The 25,630-nt window shown below is 41.2% G+C and overlaps 1 protein-coding gene across 5 annotated transcripts; it reads right to left on the bottom strand.

Moving 5' to 3' along the window:
• Nucleotides 1–48: 48 nt before the first annotated feature.
• loxl3b (lysyl oxidase-like 3b) lies at nt 49–22,942 on the bottom strand. 5 transcript variants are annotated; one of them, XM_056248037.1, is made up of 17 exons: nt 22,719–22,942; nt 19,228–19,561; nt 18,966–19,129; nt 18,430–18,647; nt 17,241–17,297; nt 16,069–16,143; nt 14,392–14,599; nt 14,101–14,281; nt 13,419–13,573; nt 12,091–12,261; nt 10,928–11,083; nt 9,699–9,858; nt 2,567–2,810; nt 1,273–1,388; nt 1,055–1,191; nt 845–956; nt 49–365 (listed from the first exon to the last, which is right to left on the bottom strand). In XM_056248037.1, the coding sequence occupies exons 2-17, from the start codon at nt 19,553–19,555 to the stop codon at nt 292–294; spliced, it is 2,556 nt and encodes an 851-aa protein (XP_056104012.1). In that variant the 5' UTR covers nt 19,556–19,561; nt 22,719–22,942; the 3' UTR covers nt 49–291. The 5 variants fall into 5 exon arrangements, with proteins under 5 accessions (XP_056104012.1, XP_056104009.1, XP_056104008.1 ...); XM_056248034.1 differs by lacking the exon at nt 12,091–12,261; XM_056248033.1 differs by lacking the exon at nt 10,928–11,083 and having other exon boundaries at nt 19,228–19,563; nt 22,719–22,941.
• Between the last annotated feature and the right edge of the window lie 2,688 nt (nt 22,943–25,630).

Here is a 25,630-nt window from a genome sequence, read left to right as displayed (position 1 = left end):
ACCTGGTTGCGGTACCTGTACCACTGCACGCCTGAGGCAAATGAATCTTCACACTACTTAAGCCAGACTCAGTGGCCCAGAGTGTCTTTTGGAGTTCTGTTTTTGGTAATGTCAACACAATTATACTCTGTGTTAAAACACTGGATATTGTAGATTTGAGGGTTTCTGTAACTTGCAATGTGAGACGATAATTAGTTTATGGCTGGTTTGAATGAATAAATATTTTACTCTGGATTAACCTACAATGTTAGATTGTCTCAATATGCTAATTAGTTCAATCTGGTGACATGATTACGAGATCTGGTTGTTAAGTTGTCCTGGGTATTTCTCAAACTTCTTCTCAGCCTCCTCACTGAAAGCGTCACCTGAAACGAAGACATGGAAAAAGAAATCTTTCAGTATTTGACATTCAATGGGAACACTTTGACAATATTCAGAATAGCATACTACCATATTCTCTTACTATCTTCAGTGTGTAACCTGTATTGCTACAACAGAGTACACACTTGAACTGGAATTGATATCAACCACAATCTTTTTCTTGAATCATTATTTCATCAGACTGCCAAGAAAGTTTGTCAAAATGCGAAATAACAGTTTAATTCCAAGATGATAATATGACTACACTCTCTGAATTACATACGATGTTATTGCATCACGTGAGGTCACGTGACATGAATATAGAACACTACTGTATAAAAAGGTTGCATAATTCTGTTTCTTATCCTACTTTTAAAAGTATATATTGAAAAGAATTCAGTAAGTTGCAAGTGACAGTAGTATTCTCTTCCAAACATAGGCATTTTCTAGTAATTTTGAGGCTTTGTTTGCATTCGTTTCTCACCAATATGGCAATTATGGACCCAGATCCTGTGACCGTCATATTTGCAGTTACATTTCATGGCATTGTTTGTGAAATCACTCTCAGCAACCTCATAGTTAGGATTTATGACAACCTAGGAGAAAAAGCAAGCAAAAACAAGTCTGGATACTCTTGATTTAATAAAAGACGAGTTTTGGGGATTGGGACAATGATCTGCACCCATTTTCTGACCTGAAGGATATAATTTCCTGGTTTGACATCAGTAATGTCGATCCACTGGCAATCAATGTCATGGCGATACAAATCCCAGCATCCCACGGTGATGCCCTGCTCACCAAAGTTAGCACACTCATATCTCTTGGAAACACCTAGAATTAGGAATAATATGATAATGTGTCTAAATAAACAGAGCTGACTGTAAATGGTGTTTTTGGATGAGTGTGATTTACCCTCTTCACAATCAGTGTCCTCCAGGCAGAAGCTGGCTTTGTGTCCTTCTGCCACTTTAGTGCCATTGGCAGACATCAGGTCATAGTGTGTGAAGATGTCCATACTGTGATAATGCCTGTGGAGTCACACACACACACACACACACATATCAAACATATATAAACTTGTCCAATATCCATAACCCATCAGAACTGACTGAAAAGAAACCAGCTAGAAAGCAGCAGTGGCTGTTGTGTTGTCGGTCAATTTAACCCACACTTGATAGTTAAACTGCTTCAAACACTTAATAAACAATTTGTTTTGGTGAAACATTAAATGCAAAGTCAAACAGTAAATGAGCTGTTTCTTCATCTAATTGATTTGACAAAAAGTCTGTGAAATTATGTTTTTGGTTATTCGTTTTTTTGGATCGCAATTACTAGTCTGTTGCAGCGCTTAAAAGAAGTGTGATAAACCCATTTTACTCTCACAAAGGTTTGAGAACCAGACATAAAAAGGCATAGGCTATTTACTTGACTATTTACACCAACTACAAATAGCCTATTGATAAATACTATTTACACTATTGACTATTTACACCAATTACAAATAGCCTATTGATAAATACTATTTACACTATGTACAAATGTTAGATACTATTTATACTTAGTTGTAACACCTCAGTGTGTAAATAGCCACCACAAGTAAACATAACAAAATAAAAACATCAAGGAAATCTTTTCAATTTGTGTCTGCAGCTAATTTTGCTGCAGACATAACATTTACCCCACAATTTTTTATATATTTTTTTATTTGGGATATTTTTCATCTCAAATCATTTCATTGACATGTTACAATAGTGGTTTTCTGTTTTTCCATGAATCCTTAGTTCTTTTTTTTTTTTTGGTAGTTTTGATTTAGCCAAATGTATGGAATGTATGTTTCTGCCACGGAATTAAAAATAGAAAAGGTAATAGCAATTTTTATTTCACAATATAGATATATCCTCTCAATTGAGAGAGAAAAGTCAGAATTGCATGTTTATTTCTTGCAATTCTGAGGAAAAAAAATCTGAATTGTAAATTATAAACTTGAAATTGCAAGTTATAAAGTCAGAATTGTGAAATCAAAAGTCGCAATTACCCTTTTTATTATTTTATTCTGTGGCAGAAACAATCTTTCATACAAATTGCATGGAAACCAATCGGGGGTCAGTTTGACCCGCAACACAAAAGGCGTAGCCAGATGTTCAACACAACATGAATAACCGTTATTTTACTCTATTGAAAAAAGACATTTTAACAGTACGGTTACCCGTGACAAGCGTGCCACACCCACGAGTGACGACCAGCTTTGGGCCTGAAGTCAGCTCGTCCGATGTTGTGTATCTGAGAGGAGAAGCGGAGCAGGCGGCGATGACCGTAAGGCCAGTTAGCTTTAGCAGCGCTCTTGGACAGACAGTCCTCCTCTGCAGCACAGTACAGCATGTGTAACGGCCGGTCCTCTATATACGTCGTCTGCTGCACTAATGGTGCGTTCAGCACTAGATCTGATGCAGCTGGGGAAATAAACGTGTACATATCAAGATCAAGCTAAAACATGAAAACTCTGTAACGGCATGCTGGCAATTTAAAACGAAAGTTCAAAGATGAAAATAAATATATATTTTTGATTTAGAGTTTTGTTTCTATTTTTATGGCATTGCATGTTGGAAACTGAACTGGATTTCTGAGGTTTTAATGTCTGAACAAACAGTTTTGCTCAAAGTACAACAGTTAAGAAAATGATATGTTGTCTCATTTGTATACATAATCCAGACAGGTGTAAGTCATTTGAAGTCAAGCCTTTGCCATGTGAGGTTCACTAATTACAGCCTAGTCCTCAGAGAAAGATAAACAAGACTGACCACAGCTTTAGGTCTGGCATCAGCAGCAGACTGACCGTCTGAGAGGTGAGAATTCCAGTCATCCATAAAAAATATAATGACTGAATGTACTACTCAGAACTAGATTCTGAATATGAGATTGCTTTTATACAACAGTTCCAGAAACCAGAAGTTTATACTGAGTAACCTACATTTTCGACACAATATTGCCAATTACTTAGTCTATTTTTGTGCATTTCCGAGCAACACGCAGTAGTGGTGTTTCGATCCTATAATGAATCAGGGTTTTTAAACAAATCAGTTGAGAAAATGATTCAGTGACTCACTCAAAATGGCATACTAAGTAGGTACTACATTTAATTAAGAACCTACTTGGAGGCTGTTAATAAAAGTATGTTCTCTTTCATAGGTTCACTCAACGCTGCGGAAAGCGCAGTGGGATATCCTCTGGATGTGCCGATTGCCTGAAGCCCTATAGAATCACGCCAATTCATTGGCTGATGGCGCTCGCGCAAAGCTGGCTCCGCCCCGACGCTCTTACGTCGTAGCATGATGAACGCGCGCGCGCCATCTTCTCCTCAGATTTCTCTGCCTTCACGAAGCGGTCACATCTCGCCCTTCGTTCGGTTTTTCTGAGCCCGAATTCTTCAAATTCAACTTCAGCTTTCGTCTCGACACTTCAGCGACTGGTATAAGTGGAACTCTGTTCTCCTTACAGTGAAGTGTCATGGATTATCGACGCTGCTCTCCGCCATGCGTTCGTTTTATCTCGAACGACGACCCTCACAGTAAGTGTGTTAAATGTATGGGTTTTTCGCATGCGCGTGAGGCTGTATTGGGATTGTCGAAATGTAAATTTTGTGACAATCTCCTTCTCAAAACCCTCCGCTCTAGACTCGCGGTTTTTGAGAAGGAGTCATTCGTTCCCCCCCGTCGCGCTCCCGAGACTGCTGAGGCCTCTCGTGGATCCGCGGCCTGGGGCTCGGATGTTGAGCTCGAGGATATTGAGTATGAGCAGACGGGCCTCGCCCTTTCTCTCCCTCCCTCTCCCGAGCACGCACGCGGCGCGGTTGAATTCGCGCATGATTATTTATGTCCCAGCCCGGGAGCCCGCGAATCGGTTTCTTTCGGTCTGGATGACGTGATTTACACTGCAGCCTCCGACTCCGAGGATTTCGGGCCTGCTTTGGCTGATGACGTTATCCCGCCTAGCGGCCAGGACGCGCGGCCTACTCCGGCCTACACTGAGCTTATTGACGTGCTGTCGCGCGCTACAGAGAAGCTCTCTATTGACTGGCCTGATGAGCCCCGCGAGTCTCAATCGTCCAAACTCGACGAGAGGTTCCTACGTGGCCCTAATTCTAGGCCAGAGCGAAGAAAGCTGCCCTTTTTCAGCGATCTGCATCACGAGATCTCCAGATCCTGGAAGCAGCCTTTCTCCGCACGCCTAACTAACGCGGCAGCCGCTGACTTCACCAACCTTGTGGGTTTTGTGGAGCAGGGTTATTCCGCTATTCCAGCGGTCGAGGACACGCTGGCTAACCACCTCGCCCCGTCGTCTGCACCGTCCTGGAAGGCGCGTCCCCTTCTTCCTTCCAAGGCTTGTAGGACTACTTCCTCCCTTATTGGGAAGTCTTACATGGCGGCTGGTCAAGCAGGCATGGCCCTGCATACCATGGCCATCCTTCAAGCCTACCAAGCGGACGTCTTGAAGGACATGGATGAAGGAGAGGGACTGACGCCCGAAGCTGTCAAAGAGCTTCGCAAAGCCACAGATCTGGCCCTAAGAGCCACCAAACACACTGCTCGGGCTGTTGGTCGCTCTATGGCGGGCTCGGTTGCTGCAGAGCGCCACCTCTGGTTGAATCTCACGGAGATCCGAGACAAGGATAAGAGTTTCCTCCTGGATGCCCCTATCTCCCTCTCAGGTCTTTTCGGGGAGGCGGTCAACACGGTGGTTGAGAAGTTCCGTGCCGCTAAGTCTCAGTCGGCCGCGTTCAGGCAGTTTATGCCCAGGAGGGTCAGAGGGCCAAGAGACTCCAACCCTTCCCCTTCTCAAACCCGAGAACGCTCTGCTCATAGGGCTGAATTCCCTACTAGCAGGAGTGACCCGGCTCACCACCCTCCAACTACGGTCTGGGGAGCCCGAGGTCGTCCATTTCCCCGCCAGCGCCCTCACAAGCGCCTTCAGCTGAAGCGGTCCAACAAATCGGCCGCTCCAGCCTCCTCGAGCCGTTCCTGACCCGCAGGTCAGAAGGAGGAGAGCCTCACCAGATCTACGAGGTTGGGACAGACCGCGCAAGCGTTTCTGCCCTCCTCCACCCGGCTCTCCTCATCCAACCTTGTCACCTTCGCCACCCAGCGTGTTTCGAAGTGCAGGTCCTGTTTCACTCTCTTCACCCAGTCCGGCGCAGGAGGAAGGAGACGCGTCTTGCTTTCTCCCCTCGCTCCCGGTGCACGTTACACCCGCCAATCGCTTCCTCGGAGGCACAGTTCGTTTTCCTCTGGAGCAGGCGGACCCAGTTACTTCTATCCAGGTGGTGGTACCCCCCAGTACGTGTCAGGACGCCAAGCGCTCTCCTCCACGGTCATCCGCGCCTCCCCATGGGAACCAGCGCGACACCCTACCTCAGGTATGTCCCTTGCACTGCAACACTCCTCTCCCTCTATCACATTTCGTTCAAGAATGGGAGCGTTTACCAGGGGTATCGCCTTGGATCCTTCGCACAGTTCGGCTCGGCTACACGCTTCAGTTTTGTCGCAACCCCCCCTGCTTCAACGGGGTCTTTCCTACTGTAGTCGACAGCGCCGCTCAGGCTTCTGTACTACAGCAGGAGATTTCATCCCTTCTGCTGAAGGGGGCGATAGAAGAGATTCCTTCGGGGGAAGTCGAACAGGGCTTCTACAGCCGTTACTTCCTGGTCCCGAAGAAGGGGGGCGGCCTGCGGCCGATACTAGATCTTCGCCGGTTGAATTTCTCTCTTTACAAGGGAAAATTCAAAATGTTGACGCTGAAGGCCATCATATCTCATATCCGGCTGGGGGACTGGTTCGTGACGATAGACCTCAAGGATGCTTATTTCCACATCCAGGTCGTACGGCGACACAGGAAGTTCCTCAGGTTCGCCTTTGGAGAAAAAGCGTACCAGTACAGGGTCCTCCCCTTTGGCCTCGCTCTAGCGCCAAGGACGTTCACACAGTGTATGGATGCTGCTCTGGCCCCGCTGCGGCTCCAGGGCATCCATATACTCAACTACCTGGACGATTGGCTCCTTTTAGCCCACTCCAGAGAGTTGGTGACTCACCACAGGGACATTGTCCTCCGTCATATTCAGTCTCTCGGTTTGAGGTTGAATACGGAGAAGAGCGTTCTTACTCCAGCTCAGAACACGGTTTTCTTGGGGGTACGCATGGACTCCGTTCTTATGCAGGCCCGTTTGGCTCCTGCACGGATTTCCAGTCTGGTGACATGTCTGTCCCGTTTTGCATTAGGCCAGCATGTTTCCGTGAGCACCTGCCGCAGACTTCTGGGCCTTATGGCCGCGGCCTCCCCTGTGCTACCTCTGGGGCTACTCCACATGAGACCTTTTCTGTGGTGGATGAAGCTCTCAGGGGCTCGGCCCACGGGGCCAGCCCTTCGCCTATTGAAGGTGTCGCGCAGTTGCTTTCGCGCCCTGTCAATCTGGCGGGACCCCCTCTTCCTTCAGAAAGGAGTCGGTATGGGTGCGGTATTCCGTCGCCAGATGGTTACGACGGATGCCTCTCTGACCGGATGGGGAGCGGTTTTCGAGGGCAGGCCAGCGTGTGGGGTTTGGACTGGCGAGACCCTCTCGTGGCACATAAACAGCTTGGAGCTGAGGGCTGTCTTCCTGGCTCTTTGTCACTTTCTCCCTTTCCTCAAAGGACACCATGTCATTGTCAGAACGGACAATATGGCAGTAGTGTCCCATGTAAACAGACAGGGGGGTTCACGATCGCGCACCCTAGACAGGCATGCGCGTCACCTTCTCCTGTGGTCCCAGGACAAGTTCCTCTCTCTGAGAGCAGTTCATGTCCCAGGGATTCTGAACCTCGCAGCAGATTTTCTGTCGAGGCAGAAGCTCAGGTCTGGGGAATGGATGTTGAACCGCCAGACGGTGGCCCTGATCTGGGAGGTGTTCGGAAAAGCGGAAGTGGACCTCTTTGCATCTCAGGAGTCGTCCCAATGCCCGCTTTGGTTCTCTCTGAGCCCTCCAGCTCCGTTGGGGATAGATGCGTTCGCCCACCCTTGGCCGATGCAGAAACTCTATGCCTTCCCGCCCATCAAGCTGATCCAGGCGGTTCTGTCCAGAGTGAGGGAGAGCGGAGTCCGCCTCCTTCTGGTAGCCCCATTCTGGCCGTCCCAGCCATGGTTTTCGGAGCTGATCCCTCTGTTGGAATCCTCCCCCTGGGAGATACCGGTCAGGGAGGACCTGCTTTCCCAGCTTCAGGGCAGGATATGGCATCCTCGCCCCGACATTTGGAAGCTGTACGTTTGGCCTATCAGAGGCCGTTACCTTTAAGCTTTGATCTCCCAACTGACGTTCAGGAGACCATTGCGAATGCTAGAGCCCCTTCGACGAGGAGGCTATATTCCTCCAAGTGGAGGGTGTTCGAGGCATGGTGCTTAGCACATGATAGGAACCCAGTTAACTGCCCAGTAGGCACAGTGCTGGAATTCCTGCAGGAAAAGTTTGCTTCCGGAGCGGCCGCTACCACTCTCAGAGTATATGTCGCAGCTATTGCCGCTCATAGAGAATCAGATGAGATTCCCTTGGGGAAACTGAGGTTAGTTTCGGCCTTCATGCGTGGGGTTAGGCGCCTAAAACCGGCTCGCCCCCCTAGTGTTCCCTCGTGGGACCTGTCAGTCGTCCTGGAGGGTTTGTCAGAGGCTCCCTTCGAGCCCTTGGAGTCAGCCCCTGAGCGGATTCTGACTCTTAAGGTTGCTCTTTTGTTAGCTTTATCTTCATTAAAGCGGATGGGGGATTTGCAGGCTCTCTCTATTAGTGAGTCATGCTTGGACTTCGCTCCTGGCCTGGTTAGGGTTACTTTGAGGCCGAGGTCGGGGTATGTACCCAAGGTTCTTTCCACGGCGTTCCGCTCTCAGGTTGTTAACCTTAACGCTTTCCACCCTCCTCCTTTTGCCTCTGAGGAAGAAAGGAAACTTAACTTGCTCTGCCCGGTCCGTTCTTTGAAGTTGTATGTAGATCGCTCAGGCGGTTGGAGGAAATCAAACCAGCTCTTGGTATGTTTTGGTGCTGGCCGCCGCGGGCTTGCAGCATCAAAGCAAAGGATTTCCCACTGGGTAACGGATGCTATTTCGCTGGCTTACGAGGTGCGTGGTTTGCCTTCACCTCTTAGCATCAGAGCACATTCCACCAGAAGTGTGGCTTCCTCTCAAGCTCTCTTTAGAGGGGCCCTCTTGGAAGACATTTGTGTGGCGGCAGGTTGGTCCTCTCCGCACACCTTTGTGAGGTTCTATAATTTAGATCTTGACATGACTCCAGGTTCCCAGGTTCTTTCTGCTTGAACCTGTCATGGTTGTTATTATTATTTGGTCTGGTACCAGTTATGGCAGCGCTTAGCTTGGCGAGTTTGGTATTTCGTTCCCACTGCGCTTTCCGCAGCGTTGAGTGAACCTATGAAAGAGAACGTCTCTGGTTACTTACGTAACCTATGTTCTCTGAATAGGGAACGAGACGCTGCGTTCGCTGCCAAGCTCCTCGCGCTGCCGACAGTTTTTCTTTTCGGCAGAGAAATCTGAGGAGAAGATGGCGCGCGCGCGTTCATCATGCTACGACGTAAGAGCGTCGGGGCGGAGCCAGCTTTGCGCGAGCGCCATCAGCCAATGAATTGGCGTGATTCTATAGGGCTTCAGGCAATCGGCACATCCAGAGGATATCCCACTGCGCTTTCCGCAGCGTCTCGTTCCCTATTCAGAGAACATAGGTTACGTAAGTAACCAGAGACGTTTTATGTAGTATGAATGAACTCTGGACGTACTACATTTGTCAAGTGACTTTTTAGTTGTGTTGCTTCATTGCTATTCACAAATCATCTCCCATGGCCTCATGGGATAGTAAATTGTCCATAAGATGCGCACTATAGAATCTTGCCAGTAGTAGGTCATCCGGGTACTTTTCGCCTACTGTTTTATGAATACAATGAATTCGGACATACTACTCTTTTCCCCCTACTATATAGTAGGGAAGTAGGTATATTCGAACGCAGAGAGTCACTGAATTATTCAGTGTTGTTGAATGAACCAGTTGAATAAATGGTTCAATGAGTCACTTATAAAGACAGACACCTACTGGTTTAACAATGTAACCTGCAAAAAGAGTCACTGAAAAATACTATGCCACACCAAACAAAGACAGTCTGTAAATCACAAACACAGATTAAGAGCTAAAATCAGTACAAAGTCCCGGTGCATTTGGTCTAAATACTACTACTAATAATAATATCATCTGCTCAGCCAATCAAATTCGATGACCTTTTAAATGGGTCACTTTGTTTCCATGTGTGCATGTGATTACTCACTTTCTGAGCAGATAACTCCTGCTGAGAATCGTGCAGTTGCTTTCTGGCAGATGACCGTTCTGTGGTGTTGGCACTGGCTTAGAGACATCTCATCTCCTGTACATTTCACTCCGCTCATAACCATCTCTGTCACGTTACTGCTATCCCAATACCATGTTTCCTTAGCAAACACGCATCAAAACAAACAAACACAGACAGACAGTGATAAGTAGTTTACTATGAAGAGAACGAAAATCCAAAACAGACCTACATGGTAAACATGCCATTTTCAAATACCATTTTGATTTGAAGATTGTACTGTTGAGTACTGTACCTTTTATAATCAAGAAAAAATGACAACAACTGTGTGAATTTCACAAAAACATGACCAAGTCACTTTACATCAAAGAAAAAACAAAAAACGAAACATTGTTTTGTTGCATAACCGACGGTAATGAGAATTTATGGGAAATGTGCTTAATTGTAATAAAAAATAATGTCACAATTAAAAAAGAAATCGGTTCTAAAAATTTATCTAATTTTCTATAACTTCTTTCTTTTAGGGTAAACATGACCAGGTCACACTTCATCTCCAAATTAAAAGAAAGAAAGAAAAAGAAATTATACTTTACACAAAGATTATTTATTTATTTATTACGGTAATGAGAATTTTGGGGGAAATGTGCTTAACTGTAATGAAAATAATGTCACAATGCAAAAAATATATTGGTCCTTAAAATATTATTTCTGTAATTTCCTTATTTCAGGGAAAAACATGATTAGGTCATCCTTCACTCTAAAAGAAAAAAAAGAAGAAAAAAAGAAAGAAAAATGATCCTTAAAAAAATGTATTTATTTATTTTTTGCATTACGGTAATGAGAATTTGCGGCGTGGAGGGGAGGGGGTTGTGGGTTGTTGGGTTGTGGAATGTGCTCAGTTGTTATGAAAATATATGTCACAGTGCAAAAAATATAGGTCCTGAAATATTATTTAAATAATTTCTTTCATTTGGGGTAAAATGTAGGCCAAATTCAAAAGACAAAAACAGGGCAAAGCATCCAAACCGTCAATGGCTGTTCTAGTCTATACAGTTGTCACAAAAATGTTCAACTCATTTTCCTGAAAAAATAAAATAAAAATAATACAAGAAACATATTATTCCTAATCATTCATGTTGCCTAAAAACAACATTCCTGGTGAAGGAAAACAGCTGCTTCTGCGTCAGCATGTGTGTATGTCATGTACTCACTGTAATAGCATGCATGCTGAACCCCAGCCCTAGCTGCCTGCATGCCACCATGGCCTCTTTGGTGGTCCAGCCCTCACTGCATACACTGCCCCAACGCCGCCCCACCCGCACCTCCACTCGCCCTTCATATTGTGAGCGCCCACCCGACAGACGCACCTGAAATCACAACCTACGCAACGTCAAACACACTGATTTCTTACCACGCTCACCAATCTGGCTCCTGCCATTCAATGCTAACCCACATACCAAGACAGACGTCCCTGCTGAGAAGACCAAGAGCCTCATTTATAAAACACAGAATTTCATCTGATTCTGAACCCAAATTCCCGGGATTTCATCCCTTCAAAAGTGAGGAACAAATTGGAATTTATAAAGGCAAAAAAAAAAAAAAAAAAAAAAAAAACGTACACATTTTTTTGACCACGTATATACCAGTAATCAAAATAATTCAACATTGTTTATTAAAATGTGAGATAAATGAGACAATCACAATATGCATTAATTAAGTAAATTTCTCTCTTTCTACAGTCTTTGTACAATGCTTGCTCATCCCCCATCATGAGCGGACATGCCCCCTATTGCTGATTGGCTACAAGAGTATTTTAGTGTTCCGTGGATTGGTTCGATCCACTTTGTTTTTTTCTCCTATTCACACAGCCAGTATGTACAAACGCAATATTTGTTTCAGCACACAGGTGTTGATTTAAATTTCCAACAGCGTTTCTCAGAAATCACTTATTGCCCCTTTAATGATAATTGTTTGGGTCTCTGTGTTATTTCATAAATCCTTCATAGGAACATTTCGGAAATTGTCGTTCGTTCACATTTAGGATCATTCTATGCATGTCTTTTATAAAGGAGGCCTAGTATAGAACAGCATGGCTGGTTAGTACTAGTTTGGTGCTGGTCTAGCTAGTATAACCAAGTTGTTCATTAGCAAATTGTGGCTAGAGCTGACTGATCTTTTCAGCAGGGTTTTTTCTTTCTGTCTCTGTACAACACGCACTGACTCTGTGTTTTCATGTGGTTTTCAAAGTTCAAGTCTTTGAATATGTTTGAGGGAGTGTGTAAGCCAGCACCATCTGATTTTTTTCGATGGTAGCAGGAAGTTCAAGGCATTGTTAGCATGCAAGTGTGTGTTGCTGTTACTGCTAGCATCCTACTTGTAGACCATGGTTGGCGTACCCGAGGCCCAGCTGCCTGCACACAACCATGGCCTCCTCAGTGCCCCAGCCTTCTCCACAGATCAGGCCCCAGCGCAACGTCCCGTTGGTCTCAGTATATAACACCTCCACACGGCCCTCATAGCGAGTTCGGCCCCCTAAGATGCGCACCTAAGCAGGGCACAACCAGGGACAAGGGGTAAGAGGGAGTTCAATTAGATTTTAGGGGAGACTGGGGCTAATTGTCACACTTCTTACTCAGGTTGTATTTTTTTAGTTTGTTTTAAAATTTAGTTTTGGCTACGATTTTTTTTTCAGAAGCCATTACTCCGGTCTTTAATGTCACATGATCCTTCAGAAATCATTGTAATATGCTGATTTGCTGCCCAAGACACATTTATTATTATTACCAAAGTTTAAAATAGTGCTGCTTAATATTTTTGTGGAAACCATGATACCTTTTTTTTTAGGATTCTTTGATGAATAAAAAGTTCAAAAGGACAGAATTTATATGAAGTAGATATGTTTTGTAACATTAGTTTATATGAAGAAGATATGTTTTGTAACATTAGAAATGTCTTTACTGTCACTTTTGATCAATTGTATTGATCAATCTGCTTGCCGAATAAAAAAGTATTAACTAAAGTATAAAAAAAAAATCATGTGGTTCCAAACAGCTTTTTTTTTTTTATTAAAAAAATAATCTGAATTTTAATTTGACAGACATAATTCATATTTTTTTTTTTTTGGTGCAATTGGACCATATATATAAGATAAATCAGTTGAGTGAATGATTCAGTGACTTACTTATAAAGACATACTATGGGAAACAACATACTAAGTATATATATAGTGTGACAACTATCCCCGGTGACCATTACATGCATAAAGGAGGTTTTCTAGCAGTAGGTGCATAATGGTTAAGGTGTGTTGCATCTGTTGAGATCATAATCGTAAATCGCAACAGATGATTAATTACAGTAATTGTCTCTTGATACAGACAATGATACCCAACACTCCAGTCATCCATTTTGAGTCAAAATGAATATTGAGCACAACATCATTCATTCATTTGATCATTGCTGTGTTCTCCTTGAATTGAGAAACAAGCAATAGATGCAAATGGGTGTAATATACAGTTTCTGAAAACATCAGAATGACAGACACATGATCTACGAATGTGTTAAAATGCCATAAAATTAACACATGTCAAAATTCTTTTGCACGTGTAAACCATGAGTTTAAATACATTATTTAATTTTGGTATAACAAATAACAAACTAAAAGAAGAAAGGTTATGAGTATGAGTATATGTGTGTTGCTCTGACCGTCTTCTCATTGCCCATATATGGGACATTACAGCGGGCTGAAGCATCTTCAGTGTGTTTGCAGTCCTCAGCAGTGATGTTTTTATAGCGGCAGTTCCACAGAGAGCGCTCATGACCTGTGCACTGCACCTCATTCATATGGATAGGCCCCAACCCTGAGAGAAAACAGAAGAATATGCATAGTAAAATGTCAAATTCATACCGACACAGTTAAAACAAATATAAAAGTGTGTAACTAACAACTTTACCCATGTAAAACAGTGGCGCTAAAAAGTATTAGAACACATAGGCTACAATTAGAAATGTATGAATGTCGCTACAATGCAAAATAAATTTCCAAATGAAAGGCCGGACAAAATGGATGTCCACAAATCCATGCGCTTTTAAGCTGTTACGTCCAGGGCAGATTAAAGAAATCAATGCTTTAGTTACACGATATAAAACTAGCATAGCTATATAGGAGACTGGTTTGCCAGGGACGACGGTCAGTTATAGTTTCCTGGTCATTATCAGATTGTAGCAACTGACCAATCAGAATGAAATATTTCAGGCAGTAGGGTAATAAATGAGGGCATTTATATTATTCCAAGTCACTGATCAGGTAATTAAGCATTTCGTGCATTCCATCGCAGCAGACAAAAAAAACTGTGTATTACATTTGGTTACTCCTTTGCATTCTTACCTTGTCCCATGCGAGCACCTGTGAGGGCTTCTTTGGCAGAGCCGAAGCCCAATTCTCTGCATACGACGCTGGCAGAGAGCAGGTTCCAGCGATCATCACAAACCGTCCCCCATTCACTGCCCTTCAACACCTCGACACGGCCCTCACCATGTTTCGCTCCACCCTTCAGGCGTATAGTAGACTGATGAGAAAGAGAGGAAGAAAGTTTAAAATAAATAGTAACCACAGCGCTAATGAAATACATGTAAAAGTGAGTCTTTTACATGTATCATACACAAGAACACACTTTACCTGCATCTTGAGTTTCTTCCTCATGGCAGTGCTCTGAGCGTACAGTGGACCAGGTACACAGCTGACCACAGCAGGCATTCCTCCAGGGCACGACTCTGTGGCATTGCCATCGTTAAACTCTAGAGGACATGCAGCCAAGTGCACTTCTGTGCCTAAGCATGCCACTGAATGAACCAGGAAGCGATTCTTCTGCCGCTCAGCATACAGCCTGAGAGAGAAGTGAAACACACACTTACCATGTTTACATGCACATCCTTTTTAGATTAAGGTCTATAATCAGGTTAAGCCTTTATTCTGATAAAGATGTTTACACACTCAACAGCTACTGCAATATTCTTGTGTAGATGTAATCAGCAAAATTTCTATAAGTCACATATTTTCTCTGATTTCTTTTAATTGAAATATTGGAGATGCTTTTCTTGCTGCATTTTATTAATTTTGGACAGTATATTTAATAAACTCATCTCATTCTCATTCAAGTCCTTAACAATGACATACAACAGCACAACAAAATTGCATAATGTACACTACCATTCAATGGTTTGGGGTCGGTACAATTTTTTTGTGCTTTTGAAAGAAGTTTCTGCTAACCAAGGCTGCATTTATTTGATCAAAATAGTGCAGTAAAAACAGTAATATTGTGAAATATTATTACAATTTAAAATAACTTTTCTATTTGAATATATTTTAAAATATTTTTTTATTCCTGTGATGGCAAAGCTGAATTTTCAGCAGAATCTTCAGTGTCACATGATCCTTCTGAAATCATTCTAATATGCTGATTTGGAGCTCAAGAAACATTTATTATTATTATTATTATTATTATTATCAATGTTAAAAAAAAATTCAAATTTCAAAAGAACAGTATTTATTTAAAATACAAATCTTTTGTAACTTTATAAATGTCTTTAATGGCATTTTTTGATCAATTTAAAGGGGCTATATGTAGAATTCAGAAACCTTTGTTATTAGCGACACCGGTGGCTGTTAAGTGAACTGCAGCCAGCAAATTACTGCTCGTGCTTGCGCTCGTGCACGCGTAACGTTACGTGCAAGAGATTGAACGTGATTCAATGCCCACTGCGATATACTTACGGCGTAAGTTCTTTTTCGTTCTTTGCTTATAAGTAAAAAGAAGTTGGAAATACCTTTGCAGCCAAATACTGTTAACAATAACAAAATCAACACAACAAAAATGACAGTGGTGAGAAAACAGCAAGCAGTTAAGAAATTATCAGCAATGTGAAATGTCATCTCCTTTTGATTTTCCCGGCAAAAACGTCTCGAGTCCTTCACATTAAAATCAGTCTTCAGGCTTTTATAGACAACCTAGGAAGTCAGGGAAGGTCTCGTTTTTTAAGTTTCGTTACAAGCTGTTCACACATTGGCAATAAAAAGTGATTAACACATGAAAATTCTTACGTATAGCCCCTTTAATGTGTCATTTCTGAAATATATCTTTGACTCCAAACTTTTGAATGGCAGTGTATACATATTTTTTATTCCAGAAGGCTTCTCTATCTTTTAGAGGTTTTGTTTAGGCTGCAGAATCACCTGTAACGCAGCCTTTCTGACTGGCAACACATTGAGATTTAGAGAACAAAAAAAAAAAAGGTTAGAAAGGTCTGAGACACGAAGGCATTGTACTGTATGTTTCCCCTTTTTTACCAAGGTTACCTTTTATCCGCAGCTGATTTGCCCGGTTTAGGCTTAGAGCTAGTTTTAGTGATAGCCTTAGCTTTGGGCCCCTGCCTGTAATGCAAACATCCATTAAGCATTCAGAAACACTAAAATGTCCACTACAACATCCAGCATGCATGTGCACACATATACATACCAGCTGCATGGAAAAGAGGGCAATGAGATTTAAGTTTTTTTTTTTTTTTTTTTTTTTTTTTAACAAGATGCAGTGCGTCACAGGTTATTTGGTATATGATAATTATGTTAGGTGACAGAAACAGAAACTTTGTAAAATGAGAACTACAAAATATTTTGTTTACAAAAATATTGTTAGAGGTGATTTACTTTCCCATGCCTGTTATATACACATTGAATCAAGCACGTTAGAAGCGCACATATCTGAGGTGACCGTGCAGTAAGCAAGAAGAAGGGATTTGTGTTAGTATTATTATAAGGGATTCTGTTTCAAGATATCTCCCACGAAAGCTTTAACTCTTACACAAGCACAGCCTCATCTCAAAACTATGCGAGTAAAACTAACAGATGGTAATAAGTTCTTCATGGGGAAATGTTACGTCCACCACTCTCTCAGATATACACTCACTCTCTCTCTCTCTCTCTCTCTCTCTCTCTCTCTCTCTCTCTCTCTCTCTCTCTCTCTCTCTCTCTCTCTCTCTCTCTCTCTCTCTCTCTCTCTCTCTCTCTCTCTCTCTCTCTCTCTCTCTCTCTCTCTCTCTCTCTCTCTCTCTCTCTCAATTCAATTCAATGGGGCTTTATTGGCATGAAAGTTTTTGAAACAATGTTGCCACTCACTCACTCACTCACTCACTCACTCACTCACTCACTCACTCACTCACTCACTCACTCACTCACTCTCACACACACACACACACACACACACACACACACACACACACACACACACACACACACACACACACACACACACACACACACACACACACACACACACACACCTCACTGAGAGAGCAAATCAACACAACTCAATCACAAAATAGGATAATTGACTAAAGCACGCATTAGATTGAAGTTAGTTAGAGGATTACAAACACTAATAGTGCTGCGTTTAAGATCACTACTAAAGCCACGATATGTTCTTCAGTCTTCTAGGGAAAGAACACTACTGGTTACTTTCCCTCAGATGGTACCTGGCCGCTGTTACTTTAACTTTAGCTTTTGGCTCAGCAGATCTCTTTCTGAGATGCCTGTTGAAAACAGGGAAATGGGGTCAAGCACACATACACACTGACTACTGTATCTTTCTTTCTCTTTGTCCACTTCAGGACAGTTCAGGCTGTTTGAGATAGGAAGGGTTGTGTAGCATCTGCATCACCATAACACTTACTTGATATAAATGGTCATACTATTGTGAAAAAGAAGTTTGCTTATTTGTATTGAATGTGCATTTGTAGTGTGCTTAAAAGTGTAGAATTAAAAAAAAGTACTTGCAGATAATATCATATTAATTAAATAAATAAAAGGTCACTTAAGCGTACTTAAAGAGAGTATACGTTCACTGTTACTTAACGCACTTTTAAAAATTGCACTTTGTAATGGTCAAATTCAAAGTACATTCTAAATCATTAAGTTTTAATAATATTTTGTCATGCTTTAAAGATGTCAACTTATGACATTTTTTCGGATTCAGATTTCCTGAGGTTATGGAAACCTCATCAGTCACAGTGTGCAATTGATTCAGGAATGTGGGGTCGGTAATGGTGCGTACGTGCCGTAGGGAGACAGGTTGACAAATGAAACCTTCATGTAGTCTATAAAACAACACATGGGAAATAAATGCAGACAGGCATAGGCACACAGACATCCACTAAGCTTCTACTCATTATCAAATCTTTACTAGTTGTCTTGTCTAAGTCTAGGTCTGGAAACTAAATCCATATGTGTTTTACAAAGGGCTTATTCCTGTAAGTGGAACATTCTTGTAACATTCCACTGGATTTGGGGGATGAGACCCCAGTGTGCTTTCTACTAATTAGTGTGCATGAATGCCGTGCACCTACGCAATAGTTTCCTTCTTCAGGTGTTTGTCTGTGGTTTAAACTGTGTGTATGCTGCTAGGCGAAACTGCATTTCACGGATGACTGAGAAAGTAAACATAATTTCCTCTCACATTGGCTAAACAGCCACAGTATAGTGAGATGCCACACACACAAACACACACAAGACATATGAATACACAAATGCTCAAATCAGACTAGTAAGTCTAAAAAGAGCAATATTCATCTGTGTAAAAATGGTTTTAGTAGGGTTTTTTTGTAACAATGCTTCCATGGCCAATTACAATTTCCGCCCTATCTTCAACATGTCATCAACACTCACTTGTAGAAGCTCTTGTTGACCTTCTTCTCGTGGGGGAATCCCATCATGCCACAAACCACTCGAGAATTTTTGGGTGTCCAACCATTATCGCAGATCTGAGCCCACCCGTCCTTATTCTTGACTTCCACCACTCCCTCAGTGACCGGCATCCGTTTAGTTGCCATGGTAAACACAGGACGCAAACGGACCTCCTCCACTTTATTCTCATCTACCCGCACCTGAGAGAAACGCACAACGCAAAGAATAGAATCTATGTGGACAGTCAAACAAGAACAGAGAGTGAAGAAGCATGTGAGAAAGCAGTGCTTGGAGTGCTTCCTACATGTTAGATCAGGTTATTATTGTTTACTAAACCTAAAACTAAAGCAAAAAAAAAAAGTGTTAATTGAAATTAAGCTGAAATCAAATAAAATATAACTATTAGACGATAAACTTCAAATTTGAAATGTTGCCTTGGTAACTAACTGAAATAAGTTAAAGTTGAAGCACTCACATTTAAAAGTAACTTTCTCCAACACTGGTGTAGGGTCCTTTACCTCAATAACGTTGGAGTCCATGTATCCCGGCAGTCTCTCATCTTTACAGATCACTCCAGCGTCCTCATCATGAGTGCAGTCACTGTTGCCCCAGCCACGAGACTTACACACCGACACACTCCTTTCACTGCCACTGCACTGCACATTGTCAAGCCAAATCTTCCCTGAAACAAACACAAACTCTCTGAGCACATACCAGGCATGCAGATATCGCTTTATATCTGGTCTGAGTAAATGTGCGAATGAGAGCAGGCACATTTACCTGTGCCCTTCCCATACTTGGCGCTGTGTGCCCAGCCCGTGGCGGACACGAAGCCAAGCTGGCGACAGAGGACATGGGCATTGGCCAGTGAGAAGTCATCATCACAGATGGTCCCCCACTCGTCTTTGTAAAACACCTCAATTCGCCCCTCATTGTGTTTCCTGGGGAAACCAGACAGACGAAACTTCAGAGTCTCTGGCCCCTGTGCCGTCAGAGGGGTCGGTGTGGGGCTTGAGCGTACTGGCGGTGGGGTTTGGGCAAAGCATGATTGAATCCAAGCATTATGTAAGAAGACAACAATGTGTAGCAACCACTGACACGGCTCCATGTGTGGCTCTACAGCAGGGAATAGAAACAAAGAACACGGTTACTGTTGTGTGAGTGCGACTATGTTTTGATTTGTTCTCCATCATGTGTTCAAAATTGCTCACACAGAACATGTTCCAGCTCACTGTTAAATTTATATTGCATGCTGATCACTTCTACAGCAAATTCGATTAGATAGGATGAACCTGGGAATATGTCTGGGTCACATTTCACTGCAAAATTGTATATTACTTAAAGACAATTTAAGTAACCATGAAATCATAATGATTTATAATAACTTATTTTTTAAATGAATATTGCAGTATTTATTGAATGATATATTCATGCACCTCTTTATTTTTTTTAAAATTCATGTTCCCTCGTAATCTTTAATCAAAATAACTTCCCCTTCCACTTTTAGCAACATCTCTTCTCTGATGATGCATTTAAAGGCAGGACAACCTGTCACTCACATGATATCACAGCAAACCACAACCATCCAATCAATTCCTGATGAACAAAATCAAGTCCTGAACTACATTTTTTCTTGTTCGAGAAGCCGTTTCACATTTGGTTAATACGTCACAATAGGGAAGAAAAGACTATCACACAACTTCCGATTCCTGACGAAATTAAGCCTATTTTTAAGGGGGGTTTCTTTGCCATGTGACATAACTTTCAAGATAATTAAGCACAATCCTCCCTAAATTCTCATTACCATAAAATTATTTCTAATTATTGTAAAAAAGAAACTGCTAGTAAATTTTACAAAGAAATGGCAAGTAACACACTGAATTAAACATGAAATAGAAAGAAGTAGAAAGTATTTTCTTGTAAAATATACTCCATTAATATTTGTTTTATTAAAAAACTGTTAAAAAATTTTTTTTATGGTGGATGGCAAAATGTGTCTCAGACATGATTTCTTGAGATTCACCCACAGATCAAAGGTTTATGCATGTCTCCCGGATTCCCAACACACCCTGGGGTACCCGGTGTATTGTAGTAAAAGTGGGTAGAAATTGACAACTACTGCTTTTGACACACACATTCTAATAAACTTATACTCAATACTTTCATGTACAAGTACTTTGATATTTTGAAAACTATAAGCTGTTTCATGGTTTACAAAACAGGTACAAGCTGTAAATGTAATTTTTTGGATTCAAAGCACAATTTTTATATTTAGCAATAAAACATGCCAAAATGTAATACAGCAGTATACAGCACTCTCCTTTGATACAGTAGCCATTATTACCAGCTGGTATATTGACTTTAAAGGAAGCAGTAAAACATTTAACTGAGCCATCCACTGACTGCATGTGTGAATGACATGAGGTTCATCTTATAATGTTTGTAGACAGAATAGTTTAAACCCTTTGTATAGTACAACATTGGACTGAAAATTGTTATGATGATGATATAACAGCCCCTCACCAGTGCGGTTATGGGATTTCACTAATGTAACAACAGCTTAACAGACAAGTCACTCTGGAGCCTGTAGGCCACAAAGGAATGTAAATCTTGAGTACCGCTGCGCTGTGAGCGGGTACAGAGCCGTTACCCAAACACATGCCCTTCAACTGTCAGCTTTGGGACTAGACAGCATCTTTGCATTACCTTCATTTGAATATAGCCATAACAAAAACTTAAATCCATATAAAAACTTCACTAACTCTATGCAGATCCTCATTATAAGGGTGATTCCCTAATATTTCCTTTAAATATAGCCACTTTTGGTCCAGTGAACTTTAAGAAAATAGACTCTCTTAAAACTCAGTTTTCAATTAGCTTTACTTAATTTGGGCACACTTTATATTAGGTGGCCTTAACTATACCATTTGATACAACTATGTAGCTACATGTTGATGCATTGTAATTACATTAAAAGTACTTGCATTTAATTAGCATTTGTAGATACACTTTACCTCTCAACCATTACACCAATATCTAACTCTAACCCTATACCTTTCCTCCCAAATATAACCATACATCAAACTTAGAAGTAAATGCGGGAATTTTCCAGAACAACATGTAGTTGCACAGTTGCGTCTTGTATGTATTTATTGTTACAGTTAAGGCCACCTCATATAAGTGAAATCAAAATTTTTGGGAATAAAATGGAAAACTCATTTGTTTTGCAAAGGGAATTTGCAAAGGGAATTTTTATTTTCAATTTCACCTAGCATTTATGTATGGTAAATACACATACTAAAATGTTCATACTTGCATAATTTGTCAACATGAAAGCTTGGCTGGATATGAAATACAAATAAACGATTCTGTTCACAAGAGATATTTACCTTCATTTTACATCAATTTCCTTTGTCACTTTTGTAATTGTACTAATGCTGATCTACATAGGCCTATTAAATCTTTATATATCTTTATAAGACAAGTCATAGTAATTTCAAGAATGTTACATGTGCAAAACGTGTCAAAGTTGAATAGACAAACGACTTTTTTCCTACCGTGGATGGATCCAATTATACAAGGTAGTAAAGAGACTGGCGCGCAATTGAAAACAGATTTTCGGTAGCTCAGGAACACATTCCCAAGCACATGAAATTATAATGGTATTTCAACTGTAATCATATTTAAATCAAACTGACAGCATTAAGTACACGATTTTAAATCATGTCATCTGCAAACATCAAGTTGAAATGCTTATATAAACAAATGTGCTGAGGAATCGGCGAGACTCAGCCAGATCTGGATCCCATGGTATGAAGAGATTAAGTTAGTGGACCAATTTACTATTCAGCATAAAGTTCCTAAACATTTGACGACGAAATACAAATGTTTATATATTTATTTACAGTGACTCCAAATCTAGTTCAGGTCTTAAACAACGTCTCTGCGCAAAGAAAGGACCGTTGAACACTGCTGTCCATTCTTAAGAAATACCTGAGAAATACAAGCGGATGAGGAGAAAATAAACTTCCGTTACAGTATTCTTTAAAACACATATAAGTATGCATAGCCTATAATTAAAAAATGCATTGATATCTTTTATTGACAAAACTGAGATATAATCTAGTGTAGGCTACCTGGCGTCCAGCTGCTTTCTCTCAGACGATCAAGCTATTCAACAGTAGCCTATTTGACCCTTTTTCCACAAAAGAGTAAACTTTTGAGACTCACAGACGAATAAAAAAGGCAGACCATTTTTATTTTTCCCTTACCTCTAGTTGTTAGTCGGTTTCTTCCCACACAATCTTAGCACAGTTTCATGCGGTTTGTATTTATGCACAGAACCTGAAAAGCATCCAGAAAAGAATGGGATACCTGTTTCAGGAGCGAGACCTTGTATGAAGCAAAGAAAGGCACCTAATGAGCGGTGATAAATTACTGTAATGGGAGTGAATTGCCAGCTGGACAGTCGTGCGGGTGGGAGAGAGAGAGAGACAGAGAGAGAGATGGGAAAGACGGGGAACGGGGGGAGCAGGAGGGAGAGGTGGAGCTGACTCGTGGACGACTTCACTCGAATGAAAAAGGGGCAGGATTTATTTGAGGAAAAACACACATAGCCCTTTCACAGTTCAGGAAAAGATTTTCCTACAGTCCGCATAACGGAACGTTCTTCTGGTCAGACACGTATTACGTTTGTAAATTTGCATAGAGGGATTTTGATCTTCGTGAAATTTAAATCAAATGCTTAATTGTTTAAATTAAATATACTGTATATATATTTTATTAAATCACGTTGCTAGTAATAGGGTAACATTTTACAATAACGTTTCATATGTTAATATTAGTTAACTATATGAACAATGAGAAATACTCCTAAACCATTCATTAATCTTAGTTAAAAATTTCAGCTTTTACTAATGCATTATTAAAATCAAATGTTGTAGGAAGACTGGGGACAGTTGCAACAAGTCTTATTCCTCCAATCAAAAACATGCTAGAGTTAGACCCTCCCCCCACCAAGAAGACAGAAGACATCTGCTGCTGTTTTTTACAGTCTATGCTGCTGCTGCATTTATTGAACAAAACTTGTTTTGTAGGTATGAGAGTAAATTTTTTCATGAGCTGTATTTTTGTCATACTGTCCTGACCTTTTGTATGAATTAATAAAAACTTACTTAGTTTGAATTATTATTTTGTTGACTTTAAGTGACATGGTTAGCATGTGTCAATGTCAGTGTGTCTAGCTAGCATATGATGTTCTGTCATGGCTGATAGGGTTGGGGACGGTTGCAACAAGTTGTTGCAACTGTCCCCAAGCTAAGCAGCCATATCAAAACAGACCACACAACAGTATTTTTTCAACATAAGTCATTGTGGGGTACATAAAAGGATAGTAAGAAGAAGGATAGTTTTATTCTGTTTATTTTCAGTATGCCACGAGTGAGGAAGAGGGTTACTAACAGAGGGGTTCCCCTCAATATTTTGGAATGAGCATCAGATGTAATCAGGGATGAGGGCAGGACAGTCAGGGCAGTGGCCAAGGACTTCGCCATCTGTCACACCACCTTATTCCGATTCAATAAAAAAAAGAGAGAAACTTACAGGCGAGGGATCGGATAAGTACCGAGAGCAGGGTACTGGACCAGCAAAGTGTTCTCTGAGGACCAAGAGAGGAGTCTCAGAGAGTATTTAAAAAGGGCAGCTGACTTATACTATGGGTTAAATCCATATGTAAGAAAAACAAATTTTAACAAGAGAATTATGTAGCCTATATAAGAGAGAGAGAAAGATAGATAGAGAGAGATAGACAACATTTACTATTTACATTTTATTTCAGGTTCGGAAGTTTGCCTTTCAACTAGCCTCTCACTACAACTGCAACTTTCCCCCAAAGTGGAGTGAGACCAGAATGGCTGGTGTTGACTGGTTCACTGGCTTTGTAAAGAGGCACCCCACTCTCTCGATAAGGCGTCCCCAAGCCACAAGCCTATGGAGGGCAACCAGCTTTAAGGAAAGTAAGGAAGCATTAGAAATCGATAAAAACAAAACTCTACAGCAGAAGGCAAAGAAAAGAATCAGAGAAAAGAAAACCATAAAGAAAAATGTAAAGAAAACCACAAAGCAGCCAAAAAATGATAAGAATCTGACTCTGAAGAGGAAGAAGACATCTGCATTGTGTGCCTGAAAAGCTCGAAATCCAGGGAAGTATGGCTGCAGTGCTGGATGTGCAAGTCCTGGGCACATAAAGATTGCACAGGTGGAGGGGATTTTTACACATGCCACAACTGTGACTCCGAACGACTGAATTTCCGGGGAAGTGTGTGCGTGTGGGGGGGTTAAATCAGTTTTTAAAACAGTTGCAGTTTTGTACAATAAATAAATACATGTTTGTTGCATTGCAAATTGTTCAATTCTTCCTGACTGACACTGAAATATGGAGAGATTGAATAGCATCTGTAACACCTGCACACTGAATCTATGTAGGCCTATGTTCTACTCATAAACAAACAAAACTCAATAACTGTTATTTGATCAATATGACTAAATAAATAAATAATACAATAATATTATTGTATAAATAATTAATACTATAATATTATAGTAAAACAGTTAATATTTTCAGAATTCTATGCTCATTGAGACAAAAAGCTAAAGTTAATTAGTGAAATTTAAGGTATTTTTAACATGTTGCAACCGTCCCTGATTGTGTTGCAACTGTCCCCTGGGTTGGGGTCAGTTGCAACATCTGGCTTCTTCCATTTGGACATTATTTGGCTGCTAGATATGTCATATGTAATCATCTTTAAATGGTATGGGTAATTAGCAGACAGATGCAAGTTTAATATATACAAATTTGTTTGGTCTAGTCCAAATAGTCTCTGTGAGAAATGCAAAAAAAGTGTTGCAACCAGTCTCCCTATCTGTAAATATTATTTGATGGACCTGAGCTAACACGAGCTAACAATGAACAGTTTATTATTAACTGCATTTTTAACTAACGTTAACAAATAAATACTGTAACAAATGTATTGCTCACTGTAAAATGTTACCAGTAATAAATTCGATTTAAATGTTTCTGCCCGTCTGCCTACCAAAAGCATGAGGAAGCCTAATTATATTGTGATTTACCCAAGTAAACCCAGAAAAGCGCTATATAAATGTCACAAATTATTATTATTTACAT

Source organism: Rhinichthys klamathensis, unplaced genomic scaffold (genome assembly GCF_029890125.1).
Source record: "Rhinichthys klamathensis goyatoka isolate OS25496 unplaced genomic scaffold, OSU_Roscu_1.1 h1tg000053l_1, whole genome shotgun sequence".
Lineage (NCBI taxonomy): Eukaryota > Metazoa > Chordata > Actinopteri > Cypriniformes > Leuciscidae > Rhinichthys > Rhinichthys klamathensis.
Note: the sequence above shows the minus strand (reverse complement) of the source record. Positions and strands in the feature narration are given on the sequence as shown.

Coding starts and splice junctions, on each gene's coding strand:
- loxl3b (XM_056248037.1), bottom strand. CDS start 19,555: ATGGAGCCGTGTCAGTGGTTGCTACACATTGTTGTCTTCTTACATAAT. Junction 9,859..10,927: donor TCAGCATGCATGCTATTACA/GTGAGTACATGA, acceptor GTGTTTGCTAAG/GAAACATGGTATTGGGATAG. Junction 1,389..2,566: donor GTGTGGCACGCTTGTCACGG/GTAACCGTACTG, acceptor GTGACTCCACAG/GCATTATCACAGTATGGACA.